Genomic DNA, 23,505 nt, shown 5'->3' with positions numbered 1-23,505 from the left:
GCTTTTTATGTAACATTTAAATAGAAAAATACAGCTGTTTTGAGGTTTTGGTCTGATTCAACCACAGAGACCAGTTCTCAGACTGCTGAAATTACAAGGGCACAGATTCTTGAATTTCAGAACCCAGGGAAGGAGAAATCTTCTAGCATATTCCACACCCTATCAGGTTTTGACTTTGAAGACTCTTCTCAATCTATTAAAAACAAAACTCAGCACCCAGGTGGTAGATATTAAGCCCTTGTAACTATCTCCAAGAATCATAACTAGTTACTCTAGACTTTATCACATACTCACTTTTAGAGATTCAAAATCAAACAGTTTACATCCTAAGGATAATATTGTATGTATTTAAGATACCTCTAAAAATACTTAAAAATAAAACGTCAAAATATTTCAAAGAGGTATTATTCCTAACTTAACAGGACCCTCTCAAAAAAACTTCGCAAGCTGGCTATTTCACCTTCAGTATACAGAGACATTTTCCTATGACCAGTTGTTTCCTGCTGCAATGAAACAATCCCCGTACTATAGAAGAGACCTTCTTGATCAACACCAAATAAACAGAAATAAAAGAACTCTAAACCACCCAAATAAAAGTGGCTATAACATACACAGCACTGTCTAAAGAACAGATGATAGACTTGGGTACATAAACCTTATCTAGAAGTGAGTCTGATCTTTCTATCTTTTCTTGAGAAGTTTCCTATTATCCACTCTATTCGTGACTTGTGTATATACACTGCTTTGTCATGTTGCTGGTATTTGGTCTCACTAAGTGTCCCTTTTAAAAAAGTTCTCCTGCTCTATTTCTAAAAGAATTACATGTTTACTGCAGAAAACTGAGAAATACAGGAAACAGAAAATGGGAGAAAATTACCATATTCTCACCATCTTTAAAAAATTTCACCTCTTGGGGCACCTGGGTGGCTCAGTGGGTTAAGCCTCTGCCTTCGGCTCAAGTCATAATCTCAGGGTCCTGGGATAGAGCCCCACATCAGGCTCTCTGCTCAGCGGGGAGCCTGCTTCCTCCTCCCTCTCTGCCTGCCTCTCTGCCTACCTGTGATCTCACTCTCTGTCAAATAAATAAATAAAATCTTAGAAAAAAAAAATTCACCTCTTGGGGTACCTGGGTATCTCAAGCAGTTAAGCATCTGCCTTTAGCTCAGGTCATAATCTCATGGTCGCACCCAAAATGGCAGGGAGTCTGCTTCTCCTTCTGCTCCCTCTCCCACTCGCACTTGCGCACTCTCTTCAAATAAATAAAATCTTTAAAAAATTCACCTCTTGGGGTGCCTGGGTGGCTCAGTGGGTTAAGCCTCTGCCTTCGGCTCAGGTCATGGTCTCAGGGTCCTGGGATCGAGCCCCGCATTGGGCTGTCTGCTCAGCAGGGAGCCTGTTTCCCTCTCTCTCTCTCTCTCTCTCTCTCTGCCTGCCTCTCTGCCTACTTGTGATCTGTCTGTCAAATAAATAAATAAAAACTTTAAAAAAAAATTCACCTCTTGCTGTGAAGTGTGTAAATCTGGTGATTCACAGACCTGTACCCCTGGGAATAAAAATATATGTTTATAAAAAATAAAAAATTAATTAAAAAAAAAAATCACCTCTTAACTGATATTTCCTTCCTTTCAGTATTAAATTTTTAATATTTAAATTTAAATTCTTCAAATTTAAACATATCATTAGTAATATTTTACATTTCCAGTACTCAGTTTGAAAGAGATCTTTAAAATTTATGATCACAACAATCTGTGGAGTAGGTAGGCCAAATACCTACCTACAGTCTTTTTGCACCCAGTTTCCTCCTAGGGTAGAAAGACTAAAGGCTTTCAATAAGGCTGCAGTGCTGGTTGGTGGTGCAAAATCACACTTAACTTGTAATAAACTGTTTGCAATCTTTGGTGGAAAAACAATGTTATCAATATAATAAACTTCTGAAAAGTAAGAAAACTTATTTTGAATTGAACCAGTCTAATACAATGCAACAACACAGAAGCTTTGAATTCAGCACCTGTCTGGGTCAGGTACAGTAGCTCCCAGATTATATATGGTATATATATGCAGGGACAAAGAAAGAAAGAAAATAGCTCCTACAAATAAGGTTGGGTCCATCTAGACTCTAACTGTAAGTAGTCCATACTCTTAAGTAGAGATCCAGATACACTATCAACTTTGTTAACTGGTTCTCTGACCTTAAGCAAGTCATAAGCAGTCAGATCCCAGTTACTTAGTTTGTGGATAGAGTAGAACATGACAAAGTCTAGTCTCTTGCAGTTTGTAATGTATGTATACATTGTATGTATAATGTAATGAATGCATATGATTCTATACATCTATTCACTTAAGAAAAAAAGCTTTGGAATGAAAGCATATATATTATGCAACTCTGTCTATACTTCCAGAAAATGAGCTGTGCCTGTTCAGAGAAGTGGCTATCTAGTGAAGAATTAACCTTACTCAAAAAGGTCTAGCCTTTGCCCTTGGTTCCTGGGAGATCTCTGAGCCCCAGGAATGCCCTGCTTGATAAATGTCTTTCTTTACCTAGGGACTATGAGCCACTCCAAAGAGTCTAACAATGTGATTTATGGTGGAAGCTCTGGGTCATGCATCATCAATCTCCTGAGAGACCAGAGACTAAAGGTTAGACATGTGGGCAGCCAACCATATCTGTATGACCAAACTCCAATAAAAACTCTGGACATTAAGGTTTGGGTCAGTCCCCCTGGCTGGCAACACTTTGTGTGTATTGTCACTCACTGCCAGAAGTTAGTGCTGTCCTAGACTCCAGTAAGAAGAGGACTGCAAGTTCCACCTGTGTGCCCCAGTGCCTTTTCCCTTGGCTGTTTTAAATTTCTACCTTTCACTGAATAAATCATAACCATGAGTACAATAGTTTTTTCAAGAGTTCTGAGTCCTTCTAGTGAATTATTGAACCTAAGGGTGGTTGGGGAATCCCCAAACTTGCACTTGGTATCAGAAATAAGAGTGGTCTTGGAACTCCCAAACTCTGGAGTGGCAGAATGACAACTATCCTCCAGTATTCATTCTCCCTTTCTTTAATAATAGAACACCTCTCCCACCCCCTAAGTGGGAAGCAGAGTTACCAACTAGAGACTACATTTCCTAGTCTTCTTCAAAATCAGGCATGGCCATGTGAATCAGTTCTGGCCAGTGATAGGAGCAGAGTAACAAATGGGGAGAAAAAAAATCTGTGCCATCTTCTTGAAGGAAAGTATTTATTTCTTTTTATGGTATGCAGCTACGAGGTAACTTGGCTTTAACCTGAAAATGAGAACAATACCACAGGGGATGGCTAAGCAAACACAAGGAAAATGAGACCACAAATAACCTTTTAAAAAAAAAGAACAAAAAAACCCTGCCTCCCTCACCTACTATGGACTGCCCACCTACTATTACAGGAGAGAGAAAAACTTCAATATTGTTTGCATCATTGTGTTCAAAAGCTCAGCCAGTTACAGGGGTACCTCGGTGGCTCAGAGGGTTAAGCTTCTGCCTTTGGCACAGGTCATGATCTCAGGGTCCTGGGATAGAGCCCTGCATCAGGGGGCTCTCTGCTCAGCTGGGAGCCTGCTTCCCCCTCTCTCTCTGCCTACCTCTCTGCCTACTTGTGATCTCTCTGTCAAATAAATAAAATCGTTTAAAAAAACAAAAGCTTAGCCTGTTACAGCAGTTTAGCCTGTTTCCTAATAAATATAAGTATATTTCAGCTTTTTAAAATCATGATTTAGAGTCAGCATTTAAACTACATACAAATAAAGACAAAAACATGATGTGTAAGAAAAATATTTGGATATATTAAAACTGAAAATGCACAACAAATATTTGTAATGTCCCAGTTTGAGACTGATCTCATTAAAAAGAAAGTTTCTATCCCAAACAATTCAATATAACAAAGAATTTTCTCTCTTATTCTCTTTGTTATAAAAAAATACAGAAAGATGACTGATTTCACAAAATCAGTCATTTGAATACAAGTTGAAAGAGGCATTCTAAAAGAACTACTAATAATTTTCTTCCCTATAATTACAGATTTCCATAGAAGGAAAAGCAAAGAAATGAAGACTGTTATTTTAATAAAGTACAAAGAACCACCTTCTCTGGCTCTCCAGGGTGTAACGAAATTAACTGGTTTCTAAACACCTTCTCTCAATTTTCCTGACTTTCTGAACTCCAAACCATGTGGCCCAATGCTTATCAAACATCTCCACTAGGATGTCCCACATACATCACAAAGTCAGCATGTCCAAAAGCAGGGCTCAAGGTACAAAGTAAAACAAAAGAATGTTCTTCTGCAGATGACATGGTTAAAAAATGAGTCTAGAAGAAGGAATAAAAAGCCAGTGATCTTCACTAAGAAGTGGTATATTCTCACAGGAAGCCAAATAATTATCCACTGGAAAGTTCAAGGTTGCAGCAAATCAAGGATTCCGAAGGCCACATAAGTTTAGTAAAACAAGGACAGGACATATCTAGAGAAAAAAGAAGGTAAAATCAAAGAAAAGGGGATTATATCTTCAGTTGTTGTCATATTTGAGCATGCACCAGAATATTTTGGAGGCCCAATTAACAAAGACTACTGAATTCCCAACTCCAAAGTTTCTCATTTGGTAGGTCTGGAGTGGGGCCAGGAATCTCCATTTCTAAAAAGTTCCCAGGTAACACTCATGTGGGAGAGCCACTGATTTTGCCTGCAGTGTATCTTGAGTGGTAACTGCAGAGACAAGTACAGGAGAAGTTCAGATGAGACCAAGTATACCAAGAAGAAAAGCTGCTATAGTGTACACTAAATAGAAAGGATTTCACATTATCAGGAGTAAATGCAACTTAGAAAATCAAGGTTTTGATTAGATTACAGGTAACAAGATCTCTCCATCTCTCCCATCCTGTGCCTTGCACTGCCTCTCCCCAAATTCCAGGTCTGATCTACGTTCTGAGTATCATACTAAGGAGTTTTAACCTTACTTTGTAAAAGTTAGGAAAAGAAGAGTAAATGTATATATGTAAATGCCGTAGGATGGTGATGGCTGCACACAGACAAGGAGAGGTTCTGCTTCCTGAGCCTAATCTACAAACCTGTAGTGCATATCTGCCTCTTCAGTGAAGCCCTCTTGGATCTCTTCTCCAACATAAATTTGTTGCTGTTTTCTCTGTGCATTTATTCTCTTTTGTCAGTGCCTCTGCTGTCTACACCAGATATGCACTGAGAACAATGTGTAGGATTTTATTTATTTTTTTTAAAGATATTTTTTATTTATTTATTTGACAGAGAGAGATCACAAGTAGGCAGAGAGGCAGGCAGAGAGAGAGAGGAGGAAACAGGCTCCCAGCTGAGCAGAGAGCCCGATGCGGGACCCGATCCCAGGACCCTGAGATCATGACCTGAGCCGAAGGCAGCAGCTCAACCCACTGAGCCACCCAGGCGCCCCAATGTGTAGGATTTTAAAGGGCAGAAGAGGGTAAGAGGGGATTTCAGGAAGGAAATTCCTGAGCAAAAACAAAAGAAAAAAAATAATTAAGGCAACATTCTGGACTGACACATGGACAGAGGTAGTGATAACTTGTAAGGTAGTTGAGGAAATGTAACAGAAGGTTCTGAATATCATACTAAGGAGTTTGAACCTTACCTTGTAAAAGTTAGGAATGGAAGAGTAAATGTGTATATGTGAATACTGGAGGATGGGGAAGCCGGCACACAGACAGGGAGAAGTTCTGCCTCCTGTGTCTAGTCATGATCCCAGAGTCCCAGGATAGGGCCCCAACAACAGGCTCCCAGCTCAGCGAGGAGCCTGCTTCTCCAACTCTCCCCCTTCTCAAGCTTTCTCTCCCACTCTCTCAAATAAATAAATAAAATCTTGGAAAACAACAACAAAACCCACTAATTTTTAAGATGAAATGACATTCCAAATAGGAGATACTGCATTCCTCAAAAAACACTAGGAATCTTACTCAATGAAACAGTTTATTTAGCTAATAAACTCTATTTTTAAGAAACATTCAGTGAGCCCAAGAGAATGTAATATAACCTTCAAATGAAACAATGAGAAGTAAGATTTTCTACTGGGGCATAAATAATATGCAAAAGAACATTATCAACCTTCAACACTATAAACCTGAACAGCTATAACTCAGAGCTGAAACTCAAAATGGCAACTAAGTTACTAAAAATACTTTATAACACTAACAACCAATACATATATTATCAACAATCCTCACTAGCAAAATCACACCTCAGATTTACGTTTCCTCTCACTTAACACTAGTAATAACCCAAGTCTAAAACTACAAATTCAAATATACCAAAAACAAAACTCTGATGGCCAAATTTATTTAATTTCGAAAATACTGAAAAATATGTAGTTTATAAACTTAACCTACAACACAATTTATGTATATAAATGAACATCCACCCAAGGTTTTAAACACAACTGTATCGATAAAACGTTACAATTTCAAACAGAAGGCAATCTTTCTACATACATATATTCAAATGCAACCTGTTACAATCTTTAGTAATGAAGATCAGCAGTCTACTACTGACTGATGAGTTGGGAACTCAGTCTACTACAACTGATCTCAGGAAACATACCTGTTTTAGTTTCAACCGTCACAAATTGGGCAAATGTCTGTTCACACCTTTTTAGCTATTGTTGTACAATACAAAATCTGAATAGCCTTTGTCCCTGATTCCTGGGATGGAGACTCTAAATCCTAGGAATTTTACACTGGTAGGAATAATCTTTGTTATCCTTGGTGGGCCCCTAGGACATCTTTTTATATTAATATAGAACTCTCAGTGGGCTCCTAGTTTCAGGATGGGGCTAACCACACTTGATAGGCCAGTTAAGTGAGGGGTGCCCAGCTGGTTCAGTGGGTTAAGCATCCAACTCTTGGTTTTGGCTCAGGTCATGATACTGTGGTTGTGAGGTCCAGCCTCAAATTCAGCTCTGCTCAGCACTGAGCCTGCTTCAGATTCTCTCTCCCTCTCTCAAATAAATAAATCTGAAAGTAAAAAAGAAAAAAAGAAAGAAAAAAAGAAAGGAAGGAAGGAAGGAAGGAAGGGAGGGAGGGAGGGAGGGAGGGAAAGAAAAGAAAAGAAAAGCCATTCAAGTGATCAGAGGGTTGGGGCTTTGGGCCACATGAGATCAGTCTGACCTCATGGAAGAAAGGGGTGCTGCAGACTGATTCACCATGTGGCCAATAATTCAATTAATCATGCCTATGTAATAAAACTCCAATAAAAACTCTGGACACCAAGGCCTAGATGAGTTTCCCTGGTGGTAATTACATATCAATGTGGCAGGATAACATGTCCTGGGACATGGAAGCTTTATACTTGGGACCCTTCCAGACCTCTCTCTAGGTATATCTCCATTTGGCTTGCCCTGATTTGTATACTTTATAATAAAACTATAATTCTAAGTATGATGCGTGCAAGTATTTCCTGAGCTCTGAGTCACTTTAGCGAATTATCAAATCTGAGGGAGTAGTGGGAACTCCCAAATTTGTAGCCAGTTGGTCAGAAGTACAGGTGGCCCCGAAACCCTGGAGTTTGCAACGAGTACCTTAAAGTGAAAAGAATCTTGTGGACTGTGCCCTTAACCTGTGATGTTGTCTGCCCTAACTTTAGGTAGTTTTTTTCCTTTAAAGATTTTATTTATTCACCCGAGACAGAAAGAGAGAGAGAGAGCGTGCGCGCGCACGCATGTGCAGGGGGAAAGGCAGGGGAGAGGGAAAAGAAGACTCCCTGCTGAGCTGGGAGCCCAGACATAGGGCTCAATCCCAGGACCCAGAGATCATGACCTGAGCCAAAGGCAGACACTTAACCATCTGAGCCACCCAGGTGCCCTAAATCTGAGTAACTAGTGCCAGAATCATACTGCAGCTATACATTTAACAAGATACACTGCCTGACCTCTCTCTTATAGGAACTGAGTGGAAAAAGAGCCAAGTGAAGTACTTTTTAAGGCATAAACCATTACAAAAAGTAAAAGACATTTTTGGTTATTCTCTCAAAAATATTAAAGAAAAAACTTAAAAGTTTTTTTAATTCAGGATCGTCCAATTTAATTTTTCGAAGAACTGCTTAAACTAACAGAACTTATTTTAAGATATAATTCAGAACTCTGATGAAAAACATTTAAAAGGGAAAGGAATCTAAATCATAATTAAGACTAATGCCTAAGTAATTAAAATATATTAAGTTCATTCTTAGTAATCTCAAGTATAGACATTATGGACTTCAGAAAAACATAAGGTTCAGCTATTACTTTCTAACTCAATCTCCAAAAAGCTCATTTTCACCTTGGTTATGCTCAGGAATGACTGAAGCCACTAAGCAACATTTTGGTTACTCAGACACTGGATTCAAGTAAAAATCTTTCACATCATGGGGTGCCTGGGTGGCTCAGTGGGTTAAGGCCTCTGCCTTCAGCTCAGGTCATAATCCCAGGGTTCTGGGATCGAGCCTGGCATCGGGCTATCTGTTCCACAGGGAGCCTGCTTCCCTTCCTCTCTCTCTGCCTGCCTCCCTGCCTACTTGTGATCTCTCAGTGTCAAATAAGTAAATAAAATCTTAAAAAAAAAAAAGGGCGCCTGGGTGGCTCAGTGGGTTAAGCCTCTGCTTTCGGCTCGGGTCATGATCCTAGGGTCCTGGGATAGAGCTCCACGTCGTCCGGCTTTCTGCTCAGCAGGGAGCCTGCTTCCTCCTCTCTCTCTGTCTGCCTCTGTGCCTGTTTGTGATCTCTCTCTGTCAAATAAATAAAATCTTTTAAAAAAAAAAACAAAAAATCATTCACATCACAACCAACTTTTTTGCCCATCCTTAACTAATCTTTAATTCAACCATAAAGCCTTGCAAAATTACTCAAACTAGGGGTGTCTGAGTGGCTCAGTCAGTTAAGTGTCTGACTCTTGGTTTCAGCTCAGGTGGTGATCTCATGGTCCCTCAGATGGAGTCCTGCTTGGGGCTCTGCACTCAGCAGGGAGTCCCCATTAAGTTCCTTTCTCTCTGCCCCTCCCCTTGCTTGCATGCTCACACTGTTTCTAAAATTAAAAAAATCTTTAAAAAAAATTACTCAAACTAACCTGTATGCATAAACAGCTACCTGGCTACACGAGAAAGCATATTTTAATTTGACTGGATAATACCCTCCTTACTTACTAAACATAAAGACTTAAAGATTTGTTCCATAATCAGGAGAAACACATCACTAATTTTTGCTTACTTGCTACCTGAAATTTTAGCCTTAAGCAAATTTAAAGATATCCGTATTTTCTTAAATCTGATGCATCATATCTTTAACGTAAAACTTTTTCAAACTATTTACAAGCTGACCTTCCATGGCACACATGCTTTGACTTATTTCAGTAACTATGTAATGAGGAAAAAAAAATGATTTTGCCTATCATCAACCTATTAAAACATTTTTCACTTATAGAATATATACTCATTTATGTGTAATAGTTAAACCCAAAGAAAACTTAGCCACAAATAATGAAATTACTTGTAGTCTGAGGAACACCACACACAAATAACACAATAAAACATAATAGCAAGTTTCCAAACAGAAACCTTGTTTTAATGTGCCTCAAAGCAAAGCAGTTATGACCCCAGGTTATGAAATGAGGTAGGAGTAGATGAAAATCCTGGCTCCTTTCTTACCTGTGTGATAGGCCCCAAGGAACATTATCTGAGTCTGTTTTTTTATAACCGTGCCTACCTCGGAGTGGTTATGAATATTAAATGAAACACTGCTCTTACCAAAGAGCCTGACACACAGTAAATGTTTAGTAACTTAGCAATTGTTATTAAATTTTGGAACAAATGTTACACAGAGAAGCAATATTTTGATTTTCCCTAAGTTTAAGGCCCACAGATAGGATCCTCCTGGTTAAAGTTGAAACTAAGAAAAAAAAACATATTCCTACGAAGAGGCATTTTACTAAAGATATGCAGACTAAGTAAAAATAACTGGTATCAAGCCAGTGCAGTTACTACATGGAAAATCATAGTTTCTAACAATTCAAGTTGCATTAGCTGAAAGTATCTATTATTACAAAGCTATTATTTGTCCCCATTCTTTCTTCTCTATTTCTGGAAAGTACGAAAGAAAAAATAAAATCACATTATGAAAAGATGAACAGAAGGAAAAAAAAAATATGATGTAGAGCTACCGGTGGTACAGTTGGTTGGGTGTCTGACTCTTGGTTTTGGCTCAGGTCATGATCTCAGGATGGTGATCTCAGGGTCATGATTAAGCCTCCGGTTGGCTGGTCTCCACACTTGGTGTGGCGTTGGCTTGGGATTCTCTCTCTCCCTCTGCCCTAAGTGTGTGCACTCTCAAAATAAACAAATCTTTAAAAAATATATATATGAAATATAGTTGGGTCACTCTAAGTTCTCATTAAGAACCAAACACAATGGGTGGGGGTGGGGGATCCATAACGAAAAACAGCAGAAACTGAACATAAAAGATGATAAAACACTTCTCCTTTCCCAAATACTACAGGATTCACCCTTCAACTGGATCTTCAAGGATTTTCTGTCTTCAGCCTCCAGCAAGTCCTTTTATCTCCACGGTCCTATCTCCAGCACAACTTCAAAAGGAAATACGTAAAAGCTACTCTGGTGGGTAGCTGCTAAGATAATCTCTCCATCTTCCACAGATCTGAGAATGAAAAGGCTGAATTCCACATTAGACCAATACTAGTCTCCATCCTCGATTGCTTACTTTTTAATCCATTCTAGGCATCCACAAAATGTATTTAAGTATGAGTTCCATAAACATTTTTGGTAGCCAAAAATAACACCACAATAAACACAAAATTCAATGATTATACCTTTGTCTCATGCAAAAACACAAAATCTTAAATCAATTTCCAAGTTAATTTCAAATACTGTTTCTAGAGACTATAAAATTACCCTGTTCTGGGGCGCCTGGGTGGCTCAGTGGGTTAAAGCCTCTGCCTTTGGCTCAGGTCGTGATCCCAAGGGTCCTGGGATCGAGCCCACATCGGGCTCTCTGCTCAGTGGGGAGCCTGCTTCCCCCTCTCTCTCTGCCTGCCTCTCTGCCTACTTGTGATCTCTTTGTTTCTGTCAAATAAATAAACAAAAATCTTTAAAAAAATAAAAATAAAGAAAAATTACCCTGTTCTAAGCACTTTACATGTATTAACTCAATTATTACTCATTGTAATCCTAAAACATACATATGGTCCTTATCTCACAGATGAGCAAACTGAGGCATCAAAAGATATTAAGTTGCCCAAGCCTAAAGAATCAGTAAATAGTAGGAGACACCATTCTGACCCAGGCTGTCTGATTCCAGAACAATGTTTAAATTAAGTATACCAATTATTCATTTAACAAGTTTTGTTGAGCACCTGCCAGGTAGAATTCTAAGCACTGGGGATAGAGCTGTGAGAACAAGTTAGACAAGGCCCCTGCCTTCAAGTGGAAGAGAGGCCTTGGAGCAAACAAGTATGTGGGGAAAATTTATCAGTAAGTGAACAGTGTATCTTCACCTAGCAATAAGTGCTACGAACAAAAATTAAAATGACAGCATCGGGCACCAGAGTGGCTCAGTGGGTTGAAGGCTCTACCTTCGGCTTAGGTCATGATCCCAGGGTCCTGGGATAGAGCCCTGCATCGGGCTCTCTGCTGGGCAGGGAGCCTGCCTCCCCCTCTCTTTTTGCCAGCCTCTCTGCCTACTTGTGATCTCTGTCTGTCAAATAAATAAATAAAATCTTTTAAAAAAAAAAATTTTTTTTTAAATAATAGTAAAACAAAATGACAGCATCAAAAGTGGCTGAGGGAGGGACTGGCTTCTATTTTAAAAATCCAGGAAGGTCTTGCTGAGGTGATGACATTTGACCAGCAAAGAGATGTAAAGGCAAGATAACCACCAGCAGGAAGGGGTGGCCCAACTAAGAGAATAGCAAGTTTAATACCCCTAAGCTAAGAACAGCTTAATTAGTTCGAGAAATGGCAAAATGACCAGGGGACTGGGGCAGGGTGACAAAGAGTCACATGGTAAGAAGTCCAATTAGGACTGGCAGCTGCCAAATCACGTCATGCCCCGAGGGGCTGTGGTAGGGAGTTCTGATTCAATATTAAGGGTAACAGGAAGCTTTCAGAGGCTTTTGAGCACAAAAATGACAGCCTGACTAACGTCTTTAATTAAAAAGCTCTCTCTGGGGGCGCCTGGGTGGCTCAGTCAGTTAAGCGTCTGACTTCTGGCTAAGGTCATGATCGCAGGGTTCTGGAATGGAGCCCGGTGTCAGGTCCAGGAGTCTGCCTGTCCCTCTCCTTCTCTCTGCTCCACCGCCCCCCCGCCAATGCCCGCTCTGTCTCTCTCTCTCAAATAAATTTAAAAAATAAAAAGATTGCTCTGATTCTTATGTGGGGATCAGTCAGAAAGAAAAGCAAGAGAAAAAGGGATAGCAGGGAGGCACTGTTCGACTATAACTCAGACTAGGATTTACGTACTGTTTGTAAGTAGAAGAGGCACTAAAGGAACATGCGACCCAACAGTCTCTAAAAAAAGACTTTTAAAAGTATGCTTCCTCCCTTCATCTTCATCCCCCCTTCCTGACTTGACTTTGAAAAAAACTCAAATTCTTTTTTAATATCTAAGTTAATGCTTCAGTTGGTACTATATATAGGAGAAAAAAGATTAAAACATATTTCCTTCAGGGGCACCTGGGTGACTCAGTTGGTTAAGTGTCCAACTCTTGATTTCAGCTCATGTCATGATCTCAGGTTTGTGAGCTAAAACTCTTAGTGAAGCCTACTTAAGACTGTCTCCCTCCCTCTCTGCACCCCTACCCAGGCCCCACTCATACACACACTCTCTCTCTCAAAAATAAACAAACAAACAAAAACCTATTTGCTTCATTTGTAAGTATTCTGCTCAATATCCTATAATGTATAATATGCCACACACATGCATACACTCTTAAGAAACAGAAAGTAAAGAGCTTTACTACTATTTAGCTCAGAGCTCGTTCATTAACCTGGAGAAAAGGAGTAACTAGTCCGTCTTCTGATCAGCTCTCTTCTCATACTTTGTTTCCAGCATATCCTGGCTCATTCTAGACTGTGAATTGTAATAAAAAAATAAAAAGTATACCAGGGGGAATATGTATGTATTTACTGAACATCTCTGTGTACCAGGTACTCAAGAGATGCCTTACATTCAAAGACTTATTTACTCATTAACTATCCAAAGGAGGAAATAATATCTTCATTCTACACCCGAGGATAAAATCAAATATTAGTAACTTAAACTGTTCAAGGTCACACAGCTAATAAGCCAGAATTTAAATCTACATCTAACTCTAAAATTTTTCTTTCCAGTACAGCAACTGTCAAATTAAGATCAAATACATGTAGTCTTCCCAACTTATTATTAATGACTGGCTTGTTGCTGGAGAAGACAGGATTTCTTTCTTTTGCGTAGAACTGAGTTTTGCAGTTGGAGTAGGGAAAAAGGAGTAATCCTAATGACTCAAACACATTATTTTGAAAAATTATTTTCCACTTGAAATATCATAAATATTAATCCTAAGAGTGATTCTTACCTTTTTAGGAAAAAACATCTTAACTATGCATTGTTCACCATAAAATAGAAGTAAAGTTTTATGACAAAAGATGAGTTGGGTATGGACGGATAAAGAAAAAGATGATATGCACAAAAAGATAATCTTCAAGACACGTGTCGAATCTGAGTGACAAATATCCTAAGAACTGAATGAGATCCTCCTAAACCTGAGAAAAATTCATCGAAGAGGGACTTTAGATGAACCTCCCAAGAATCCAGCCTAGGAAACATGGGAGGGGAACCACTTGCTAGCAGCACTGGCACTGGCTAAGACAAGGATATGTGAGAAAGCAAAGATGGGAAGTTTGGGAAGCAGGTTCCCCCAAAGGCTGGATTACTGTGTACTCCACAGCAAGAACCAACGTAATGGTGTGACCAACCCTAAAGCAGCAGCAGCTAACTCCTGAAGACTAAAGCAGAGAGGCCAGACAGCCCAGACACACAGAATTAAGAACTGTTACACTAAAGTCCTTAAAAGTTAGTTACAGGTGCTTTTATGGGATGTGCTAGCCTACATTATTTTCACCTAAATGAAGCCATTCACACTCTATACATGACCTGCGAAGGCGTGAAAGACAAACAGTAAACTTATACAATCTGCAATTATTTTGTTTTAAACAAGGGGGACTCAATAAAGGAGTGTTAGATTAAGGTATTTCATTTCCTCACAGACTGGATTTAGGTAGTAAGTGCAGTGAAATACACAAGGAAAGGCCCCTTTCGGTCTACTCAGGGGCTTAATCATTTTAAGAGTGAGTGGAAGTGTGAAAAGGACACTTATAAGGACAGTTGGGAAAAGATGCCCTGGATATTAAGGGAACAGGTAACAAGGAAAACTAAGTGAATAAAAACTGTCTTCAGCTAGTCCAACATCGATTTGGGGACCCCAGTGCGGGGGAGGGGCGTCTGATGTAGGGGTCACGGGGTGGGGGGAAGGATGGCGCGGCGCGAAGCCGGGCGGAGAGCACCCGCGCCCGGCCCTGACCGACATCCTGCGATGCTTCATGAACCTACGACCGAACGCGCGCATGAATGAATGGCGCGGGGCTGAATGGCCGGCCCAGGCGCCGACGCAGGAGGAAGGAGTTTGCCGCGCGGTGTGAGCGGGGCCGGGGGTGGCGTCTGCCGGCTAGACCCAGCGAGCACCGAGGGAAGGACCGCCGTGCGAGTCTCCCGCGCGGGGCGGTCGTGGGCCGGCGGCAGGGTCGGCTGTGCCCGGCCGGCCGCGCCATGGCGGTGGGGGAAGGGGAGGTCACGCGTTACATAACCCGGCAGCTGCCGCGCTCGGGGACGCCGCGGGCCGCCCAGGCCGCGAGAGGACGGCCTGCGGTGCCCGGGCCGGCGCACCCTCCCCAGCCCCGCCTCAGGCCGTCCGCGCTCGGGCCGCAGCCGGGCCGGTCTGCGGCGCCTCCGGGCGACGCGTGTCCGGTCCCACCCCTCCCCCACCCCGCCGCCGGCCCCGGGGTCGCTCACCTTCCGCGCTGCCCCGGACCACCATGCCCGGGCACGACCGCCTGCTCAGCCTCGCGGGCTCCGGCGCCGCTCCTGCCGCCGCACAGTGCCCTCGCCCGGGGCCCGAAGGAGGGTCGCGGGAAGGAGTCACACTGCCGCGCCGCGGCCCACGCTCGCCCCACGCTCACGGCGGCCGGCCCTGCGCGCGTTAAGCGGCGGCTCCCGCCCCTCCCCTTCTCTGGCGGGCGCGCGCCTCGCAGCTCCGCCCCGCCCCTCCCCCTCCACGGCCGGCGCGCTCCCTGGCTCCTCCTTCTCCCCCTCCCCGCCTGCGTCGACCTGCCCCGCGCTCACGCTTGGCGAGCCCCTGTCCCCGCCCCGACTCGCACTCACCCCCCGCGCGGCGTACGTGCCGGGTCCGCACCCTGCCCCGGGCGACCCCCGCACCGCGGGCGCGGCGCCTCGGAGCTCCGCTGGTGCCAGCCCCGCCCCGCCCCGCCCCGCCCTCCCGCCACCGCCTGCAGAGGGCAGCGCCTCCGCGGCACGTGACCGTCTCGCTCGCTGGGGCGGAGAGAAGTGCTGCGCTGGCCCGCCTTCCGCATCGCGCAGCTTGCCCTGCAACTCCGCAAGCTGCGCGCCTCTTGCTTGGGTCGCGGCGCGTCGGTTGCCTCTGCCGACGGCGCGCTGCCCCCGTCCCCCGATGGACTCCCCACTTTGGGAGAAGACAAGTGTGGGGACCGACCATGCTTTAAACCCTGGTGCTGTCTGAAGATAACGAGAAACACACGGGTCCCCGTCCACAAGCAATTGATTTACAGTGACATCTAGCGGAGAAAGGGACACACAGGAACTGACACTTTCCTATGCGAGGGAGCAACCGAGAATCGTGGTCCACGTAGGTTAGCGAGAATGAACACTGCGCCAGCGGGTGTGAGCGATTCATCGCCAGCTCCCGCAGGGACACAAACACCATTTCTCGTTCTTTGAGTTTCTTCCCGGGATTGCACCTGCACCTGGATATTTGTAAACCTACAGCAGGTATCCCACCCCACGTGCAGCGCTGGGGTTACACGTGAAATCAATTTTCCACTAAAGTTAAAAACAAAACGTATATTGTGTATGCTTAAATACAAATTTTAATTGAGGGCCTCCCGGCAATAGACAGTTGTTCCATAAGGACCATTTCCCCCTTTTGGCAGTGTCGCTTTGCCAAGGGATTTCACAATGCTGTTATAATAGTCTTAATTGTTGTAATAAACAAACGTGAAGCGAAACTCCGTGCAAAAGCTCAACACTTTTTTTTTCCTTATTCCCTTACCCAAGATACTTGAAGAGTTTGCATGTACTTAGGAAACTACTGTTTTGAAAACTTATTTTTCAGAGTTGAGACTTGTTTACTGGTAATTCAGAGGATATTCAAATGAGTTGCTTCTTTTATTCTAGACTTTTCGGGGTTTGCCATTTTATAGACTTATAGATGCCCTTCAATTTTGGTGTTCTTGTCTCTAACCTAGCAAAATCAGGTGGCATGTTTTTCTGAGACGTAACAATTTAATACACATGGTGTAATTTCTGCAGGCTCACAATCAGTTGTCTACTGCAACTAGGATATCCTCATCTGCTGAGATCCCACAGAAAAACAGTAACAACTCTTACTAATTTTTTAAAAAATATGTATCTCTAAATGGCAGCATTCTGTTAATAAGAAATGCCAAAACTTGGGTGCCTTGGGCTCAGGTCATGATCCCAGGGTCCTGGAATCAGCCCCACATTGGGCACTCTGCTCAGCAGGGAGCCTGCTTCCTCCTGCCTCTCTGCCTGCTTGTGATCTCTGTCTGTCAAATAAATAAATAAAATCTTAAAAAAAAAAATGCCAAAACTCGATTTTCAAATTGAAAAAGAGAGAAGTGGGAACTCTACAGGAAATGTACCATTGTGTTTCAATTGACATTTTTCCCCACTCTTTCCTTTTAGAGTCAAAGATTTTTTTTTTTTTTCTCAAGAAAGGAACACAAACATTGAGCTAACTGGTCTTGGCAACACCTTTATAAAACATGGTAAGATGGTATGACCACACTTTAGTGCTACGCCTTTAGTGCTAAGTAGTGGAAAGCCTCTGATAAGGAGGAAAAACAATCACATTGCTCTTCAGATAAAATAGAACAAAAAAGAGAGATGAAAAGTACATCAATAAAATGTATACAAACTCTAAAATCCTTCATACAAGTTTGTCAGTTTCCTTTCATTTTTGCCCATTCTACAATGTTCTGTGTTATGCTCTCTCATAATAGATTATATCGCGTCTGAAGAGCCTTTTCTTTCAATTTTGTCCAGTCACCTACATTCATTCCTTCATTCACTTCCATTTATTCTCATGAGAATTATCTTTCCCTTCTAAGGGGAGCTGGCCTGACCTTTGGGTAGTGCAACCGAGCGAGCCACTCTGGACTCCCACACTTGGGAGATACTTTGGAGTACTTTACCTTATTCCTCTTTTCTGAGCTTCATTAAAATTTATTTTTGAGATTTCTGTCATTACTGACATCTCAAGGGGCCTATGAAAGTGCAGACCCTTGCAAGGACAGCCCTGGAAAGGACATGGCTCTGCTCTCTTTTAACCTCTGTATCTGGCAGAAACTTTCCTTCAAAACATCCACACCTAGTCTCAAATACCAAAAACAGAAAATAAGAACATGAAACCATTAAAAAACAGAGATTTGTACTCAAGTCTCTCGGGTGATACACACACGGTAACGCCTGTGATTTACTCATGGGAAAGAACAATCGTGCTGATCATTGTAAGGCGTTCAGCACGTTATGCTGAACAATGAAATAATGACAAGGAAGAATGAGCACAGACCCCAGAAACTTAGAAAGGAATTTGGAACCAGAATTGTTCTACCAAGACTTAATTCTTCTAAACAAATTATCTGTTCCTACAGAATAAAAAAAGACCATGGACAGGTATTTATATATATCTATATTTAAACAACATAGCTCACAAAATTGAGGATGATTCAACAAGTAAGTTATGATGAGCATTCTGAATTGGTCAACGGTAAACAAAATGCATTTCCTGCTCCTGAAAATTTCCAGTGTAGGAAGGGAGGCCTCTGCAGAACAGGTTAAGTGTGGCTACTGGCAAGCATTCTATGGGAACATAGAAAGGATGTCAGGGAGACTTCCTCAAGAGAGTGACATCTCAGCAAAGACTGAGATCCTAGTCGAGTTGGCTAGGGGAATGCTCCACCCCATGGAGGGAGTACCGTGTGCAAAGCCAGAGAAGGGAGGGAGAACAGGGAACATTCCAGAAACCGCAGAGTGGGAAGTACAGAGGGACATGGGGGCGGATATGCTGAAAAAAGGAGGCTGGAGAAGCAAGAAGGGGTCAGAACATAAACGGCCTCTTAGAGTGTACAAATATGTTTTGCCTGTATCTGCCCAGCAATTAATCATTGAAGTGCTTAAGTTTTGTTTTTGTTTTAATTTACTTAAGTAAACTCTACACCCAACAGGAGGCTCAATCTCCCAACCCCTGAGATCAAGAGTCTCTTGCTCTTCCAACGGAGACAGCCAGGCACCCCAAATCATTAAAGGCTTTTAACGGGTAAAGAGACTTTGGAAAAATCACTCTGGCTGTTGTGTGGAAAGTAGGGTTGGGGCAGTCAGGAAGTCTTGTATTAATCCAGGAGCCCAGGTGCAGGCAGAGAAGGCAATGGGTTGAATTTGACAAGGGTAAGGGTTTTTCAAAGCAATCATAATGCATGGAAAAAAGCGCAAAGAAATTGAGAATGTATTCAAGGGAGGGATTATATTGATTGATCATGGAACTGAGTCTCTGTAATTTTTTTTCATAGCATTCTTAGGCTATGAAAAAGAAATAGGCTATGTAAAAGAAATAGCTACAAGTTTCATTTATAAAGGAGGTAAGGAAAAGTGAATGGGAAGAAATCAGAGAGGGAGATAAACCATGAGAGAGTCTGGACTCCAGGAATCAAACTAAGGGTTGCAGAAGGAAGGGGGTTGGGGGAATGGGGTACCTGGGTGATAAAAAGAAAATTTTATTAAAAATTAAGTTAAAAAAAACAAGGTAAGGCCAAACAATAAGCATTTATGACATAACAATTTAGTTGCCATTTTAAAAAAATAATACACAGAAAGTGAAAGCAAAAATAGTATTTGAATTTCGTTTCTAAATAACCATTACTTCCCAATGGGAACTATGTGCCCATTGGGCAATGTAAAACTTTTCAGACTATGGGATCGAATTGGATATTGCCATCCTCACTTCCCATTCCACACTGGCAAAAACCATTCATACATATAGCTTCATATTCCATTATCACAGGAGGTATAAGGGTGTATGGCTGGCTCAATCAGTAGAGCATGATCTCAGGGTCATGAGTTCAAGCCCCACAAAGGGCATGGAGTATACTTAAAAAAAAAAAGAAGAAGAAGAAGAAAAAGAAAGGAAAAAAGAAAAATAAAAACAACAGGAAGTTGAGTTTGTCCCATTACTACTGATAATAAGTTAAATACCAAGCTAGGTGGTGACAGCCAGATCTCTCCATTGTAAAAGCATGTCTTCCCCATACTGTGGAGCAGTACGTTTTATCAAGTGAATAGTTTCTTCAACAGTTTTTTTAAACTTATGGTTTCAGTATTCATGGATAATCTTGGACTGAATCAGTTGTTTTATTGGGTTGCAAAGAAAGGATTTTCTAATTCCATAATTTCTCCCACATTGATTAGTTGGCATTTTTCTGGAAAAAAGAACTGTCCCTATCAACTGGGGATAAACTATCATTTCTCCTGGAGGAGGGTAAATGCTTAATTCCTTCCATTTAATTACTAATATTTGTAGAAAAGTATTACCTAATAGTTACCTCCAGTAGTGGTAAATGAGCTTTATCTTTGTTTTTCCTCATTTCTTCAAAATGCAAAAGTACTCATAAATATTTATTTATTATAATCTTGCAATTTATCATACTCATTCTTTTTGATGTGTAAATTGTCCAGGATTTGGCCAGTTATACCCCCTTCAAGTTGCTGCCTATGTCCTGTAACACATTTTAATATTTGTTTTCTGGGCTTTCTTTAGATTACTTATTTATTTATTTATTTATGGCATGGTGGGGGAGGGGCAGAGGCAGAGGGAAAGAAATCATCTCCAGCAGACTCCCTGATGAGCACAGAGGCCTGATGTAGGGCTCAATCCCAAGACCCCAAGATCAGGACCCGAACTGAAATCAAGAGTCAGAGACTTAACCAACTGAGCCACCCAAGTGCCTCCACCCCAGTAATTGTTTAAAATTTTGTTTTGTTTTGTTTTTTAATCAAATAAAGCTACCACTATTACTCTTCTCTTTTGGGGTTTTCTTAGCTAATTTTTTCATTTTAGGATCAACTTCTATAGTTCTCTGGGGAGGGGGAACTTAATATCTTTATTGGGATCTCATTAAACTTATATATAAACTTGGAGATAATTTTTGGTGGACAGACATCTTATCCAAGGACATGGGACATCTTTCCATTTATTCCTTGTCACATTGGAGTCTTTCAGAAGTTTCCCAAAATTTTGATTACATAAGTTTGTACACATTTCTATTTTTATATACTTTATGTATGTGTTTTTATTGCTATAGTAAATAGTCTTCTTTTTTTTTTCTTTTTTTTTTTTGTAAATAGTCTTCTTATTTATTATCTTTTCATACTGGCAATTGCTTATATGAAATCTATTCTTTTGTTATAGGTAAATTTTACATTCTTCTACTGTATTAAGATGCCTATTGTTTGTATTGGTACTTTTCATTGATTTTCTTGTGTTTTTAATTCTTCTTTTTAATTCTTATCATTTTAATTCTTCATTTGCAATTTTTATTTCTCTTATCATTTTTCTCTTATTTGATTGCCTTGGTGAATACCTCTAATATATCATAGTTGATATAGTGGGAAACTGCTTTGTTTCTAATTTTAATGGTCATGGGTCCAATGTTTCACATTAAGTAAGATAGTAGTTTTGAGGCTAAGATATATATTAAGTATGATCCTGAATATTAAAAGGAATCTGGACTTCCAGTTTCACTTGACCTGTAGAGATCTTAGAAGTTATCACTTCCATACTTACAATAATTAGTGACATTTTTAGATGTATCAGAGAACTGAGATCACATGACAGAACACCACCTCAAAAATCTAGAGACAAGCATATCCAGAGTATATAGTATTAGAGCAGAAACTATTGGATGCCATAAGATAGTAAGAATACTTACATGGAAATTTTGATGACTTGCTAGAGCCTGTTTGGAATGAGAAACTTGGGAGCAGCAGTCATAGATTTTAATTCAACTATATTAAGAATCACTTTAAATGTGAATGGTCTAAACACATCAGTTAAAAGAAGAAATTTTCAAATTGGATTTAAAACAAAACAAGACTAGATACTACGTACAAGAAAATGCACTTCAAATTAAAGACTCAGATAGGTTAACAGTAATCGGATAGAGAAAGGTATACCTTGCTATCCCTAACCCAGTGAAAGTTGGGATAGCTATATTAATTTCAACCCAAAAGTCTTTCAAAAAAGTAATGTTATCAGGGATTAAAGAAGGGCAATTATATAATGATAAATGTGTTAATTTTCCAAGAAGATATAACAATCTGTATTTTAAATGTACCTAAAAACAGTGTCAAAATACATGAAACAAAAGCTGATGGAACTGAAAAGAGAAATAGACAAATCCACTATTATAGTTGAAGACTTCTACACCCTTCTGTCAGTAACTCATAAATCAAGCAGACGAAAAAACCGGTAAGGATATAGATGGCCTGAACAACACTATCAATCAACTTCATCTAATCGACATTTATAGGATATTCTACCCAACAAGAGCAGAATATACATTCTTCTTAATTGCACATGAAGCATTCACCAAGGTAGACAGCATTCTGGGTCATGAAATATACCTTAACAAATTTAAAAAAATAGAAGCCATACAAAGTAAGTTCTCAGACCATGAAATTAAACTAGAAATGAATAACAGAAAGATAGCTGGGAAAATCCCCAAATGGTTGGAGATTAAACAACACATTTCTAAATAACACAAGGATCAAAGAAGTCTCAAGAAACATTTAAAAATATTTTGAATCAAATGAAAATATAACTTATCACAAAATGTGTGAGATGTAGTGAAAGTAGGGCTTAGAGAGAAATTTTTAGTATCAAATATATATTAGGAAATAAGAAAGATCTAATATAAATAATCAGTAGTTTTCTACCTTAGGAAACTTGAGAAATAAGAAAAAATTAAATCAGCAGAAGAAAGAATATAATAAAATTAGAGCAGATATCAGTGAAATTGAAAACAGGGAAACCAGAAAATCGATAAAAACAAAATTTGGTTCTTTTGAAAAGATCAATAAAGTTACTAAGCCTCTAGCCAGGCTAACCAAGAAAAAAGAGAGAAGACATAAATGACCAATATCAGGAACGATATTGGTAATGATTTCATTTCCCATGGGCATTAAAAATAGAATAAGGTAATACTATGAACAATTTTGATAGCTTAGATGAAATGGACCAATTCTTTGAAAGATACAATCTACCAAAACTCACTCAAGTATATAGTCTTTTCAACATACAATTTTATGTCTATTAAAGAAATTGTTTTAAGTCTTCCCAACAAAGAAAATGCCAGCCCATCATGGTTTTACTGGTGAATTCTACCAAATATTTGAAGGAAAAAAGTCAATTCTACCCAGTATCTTTCAGAAAATGAAAAATGAAACACTTCCTAACTTGTTTTATTATCAAAACCCGTTAAAGATGGACCAGCTAAGGAAAACTACAGTTTCTCATTAATTCAGATACAGAAATCCTGAACAAAATATTAGCAAATTGAATTCAGCAATATATAAAGCAGGTAAAACATTACAACCAAATGGAGCTTGCTCTAAGAATGCAAAACTGGTTCAATATCTATAAATCACTCAATGTAATTAATCATATTAAAGGACTATGAAAACCCATATAATTATACAATAGTTGTTGAAAAACATTCAAAATAATTTAAGCTAGAAATAGATAAGTTTTTTAGCTAATGAAGGGTATATATAAAAATCTTATAGCTTAGGGGCACCTGGGTGGCTCAGTGGGTTGAGCCTCTGTTTTTGGGTCAGGTCGTGGTCTCGGGGTCCTGGGATCGAGCCCCACATTGGACTCTCTGCTCGGGAGCCTGCTTCTCCCTCTCTCTCTGCCTGCCTCTCTGTCTACTTCTGATCTCTCTCTGTGTCAAATAAATAAATTAAATCTTAAAAAAAAACAACTTATAGTTTATATTAATGGTGAGACACTGAATGCTTCCTCTAAGAATAGGAACAAAGGAACTATATCCTTTTTCATGGCTGCTGCTCAACATCATACTGGAAGTCCTGGCCA

General features: G+C 40.4%; 2 protein-coding genes across 5 annotated transcripts in view; one reads left to right on the top strand and one right to left on the bottom strand.

Moving 5' to 3' along the window:
- The window catches only part of REV1 (REV1 DNA directed polymerase), a 96,706-nt gene extending 81,382 nt beyond the window's left edge, over positions 1–15,324 (bottom strand). For all 4 annotated transcript variants that reach the window (XM_032351834.1, XM_032351833.1, XM_032351835.1 and 1 more), the window contains exon 1: positions 15,093–15,324. The gene's annotated coding sequence lies outside the window, so the exon portion shown is untranslated. The remainder of the gene's footprint in view (positions 1–15,092) is intronic.
- Positions 14,652–15,617, top strand: LOC116596357 (basic proline-rich protein-like). Its single transcript, XM_032353683.1, has one exon. The coding sequence runs from the start codon at positions 14,652–14,654 to the stop codon at positions 15,615–15,617; it is 966 nt and encodes a 321-aa protein (XP_032209574.1).
- The last annotated feature ends 7,888 nt before the right edge of the window (positions 15,618–23,505 follow it).

The sequence above is a fragment of the Mustela erminea genome, chromosome 7 (assembly GCF_009829155.1).
Source record: "Mustela erminea isolate mMusErm1 chromosome 7, mMusErm1.Pri, whole genome shotgun sequence".
NCBI lineage: Eukaryota > Metazoa > Chordata > Mammalia > Carnivora > Mustelidae > Mustela > Mustela erminea.
The sequence above is the reverse complement of the archived record's forward strand: the minus strand, read 5'-3'. Positions and strand labels throughout refer to the sequence as shown.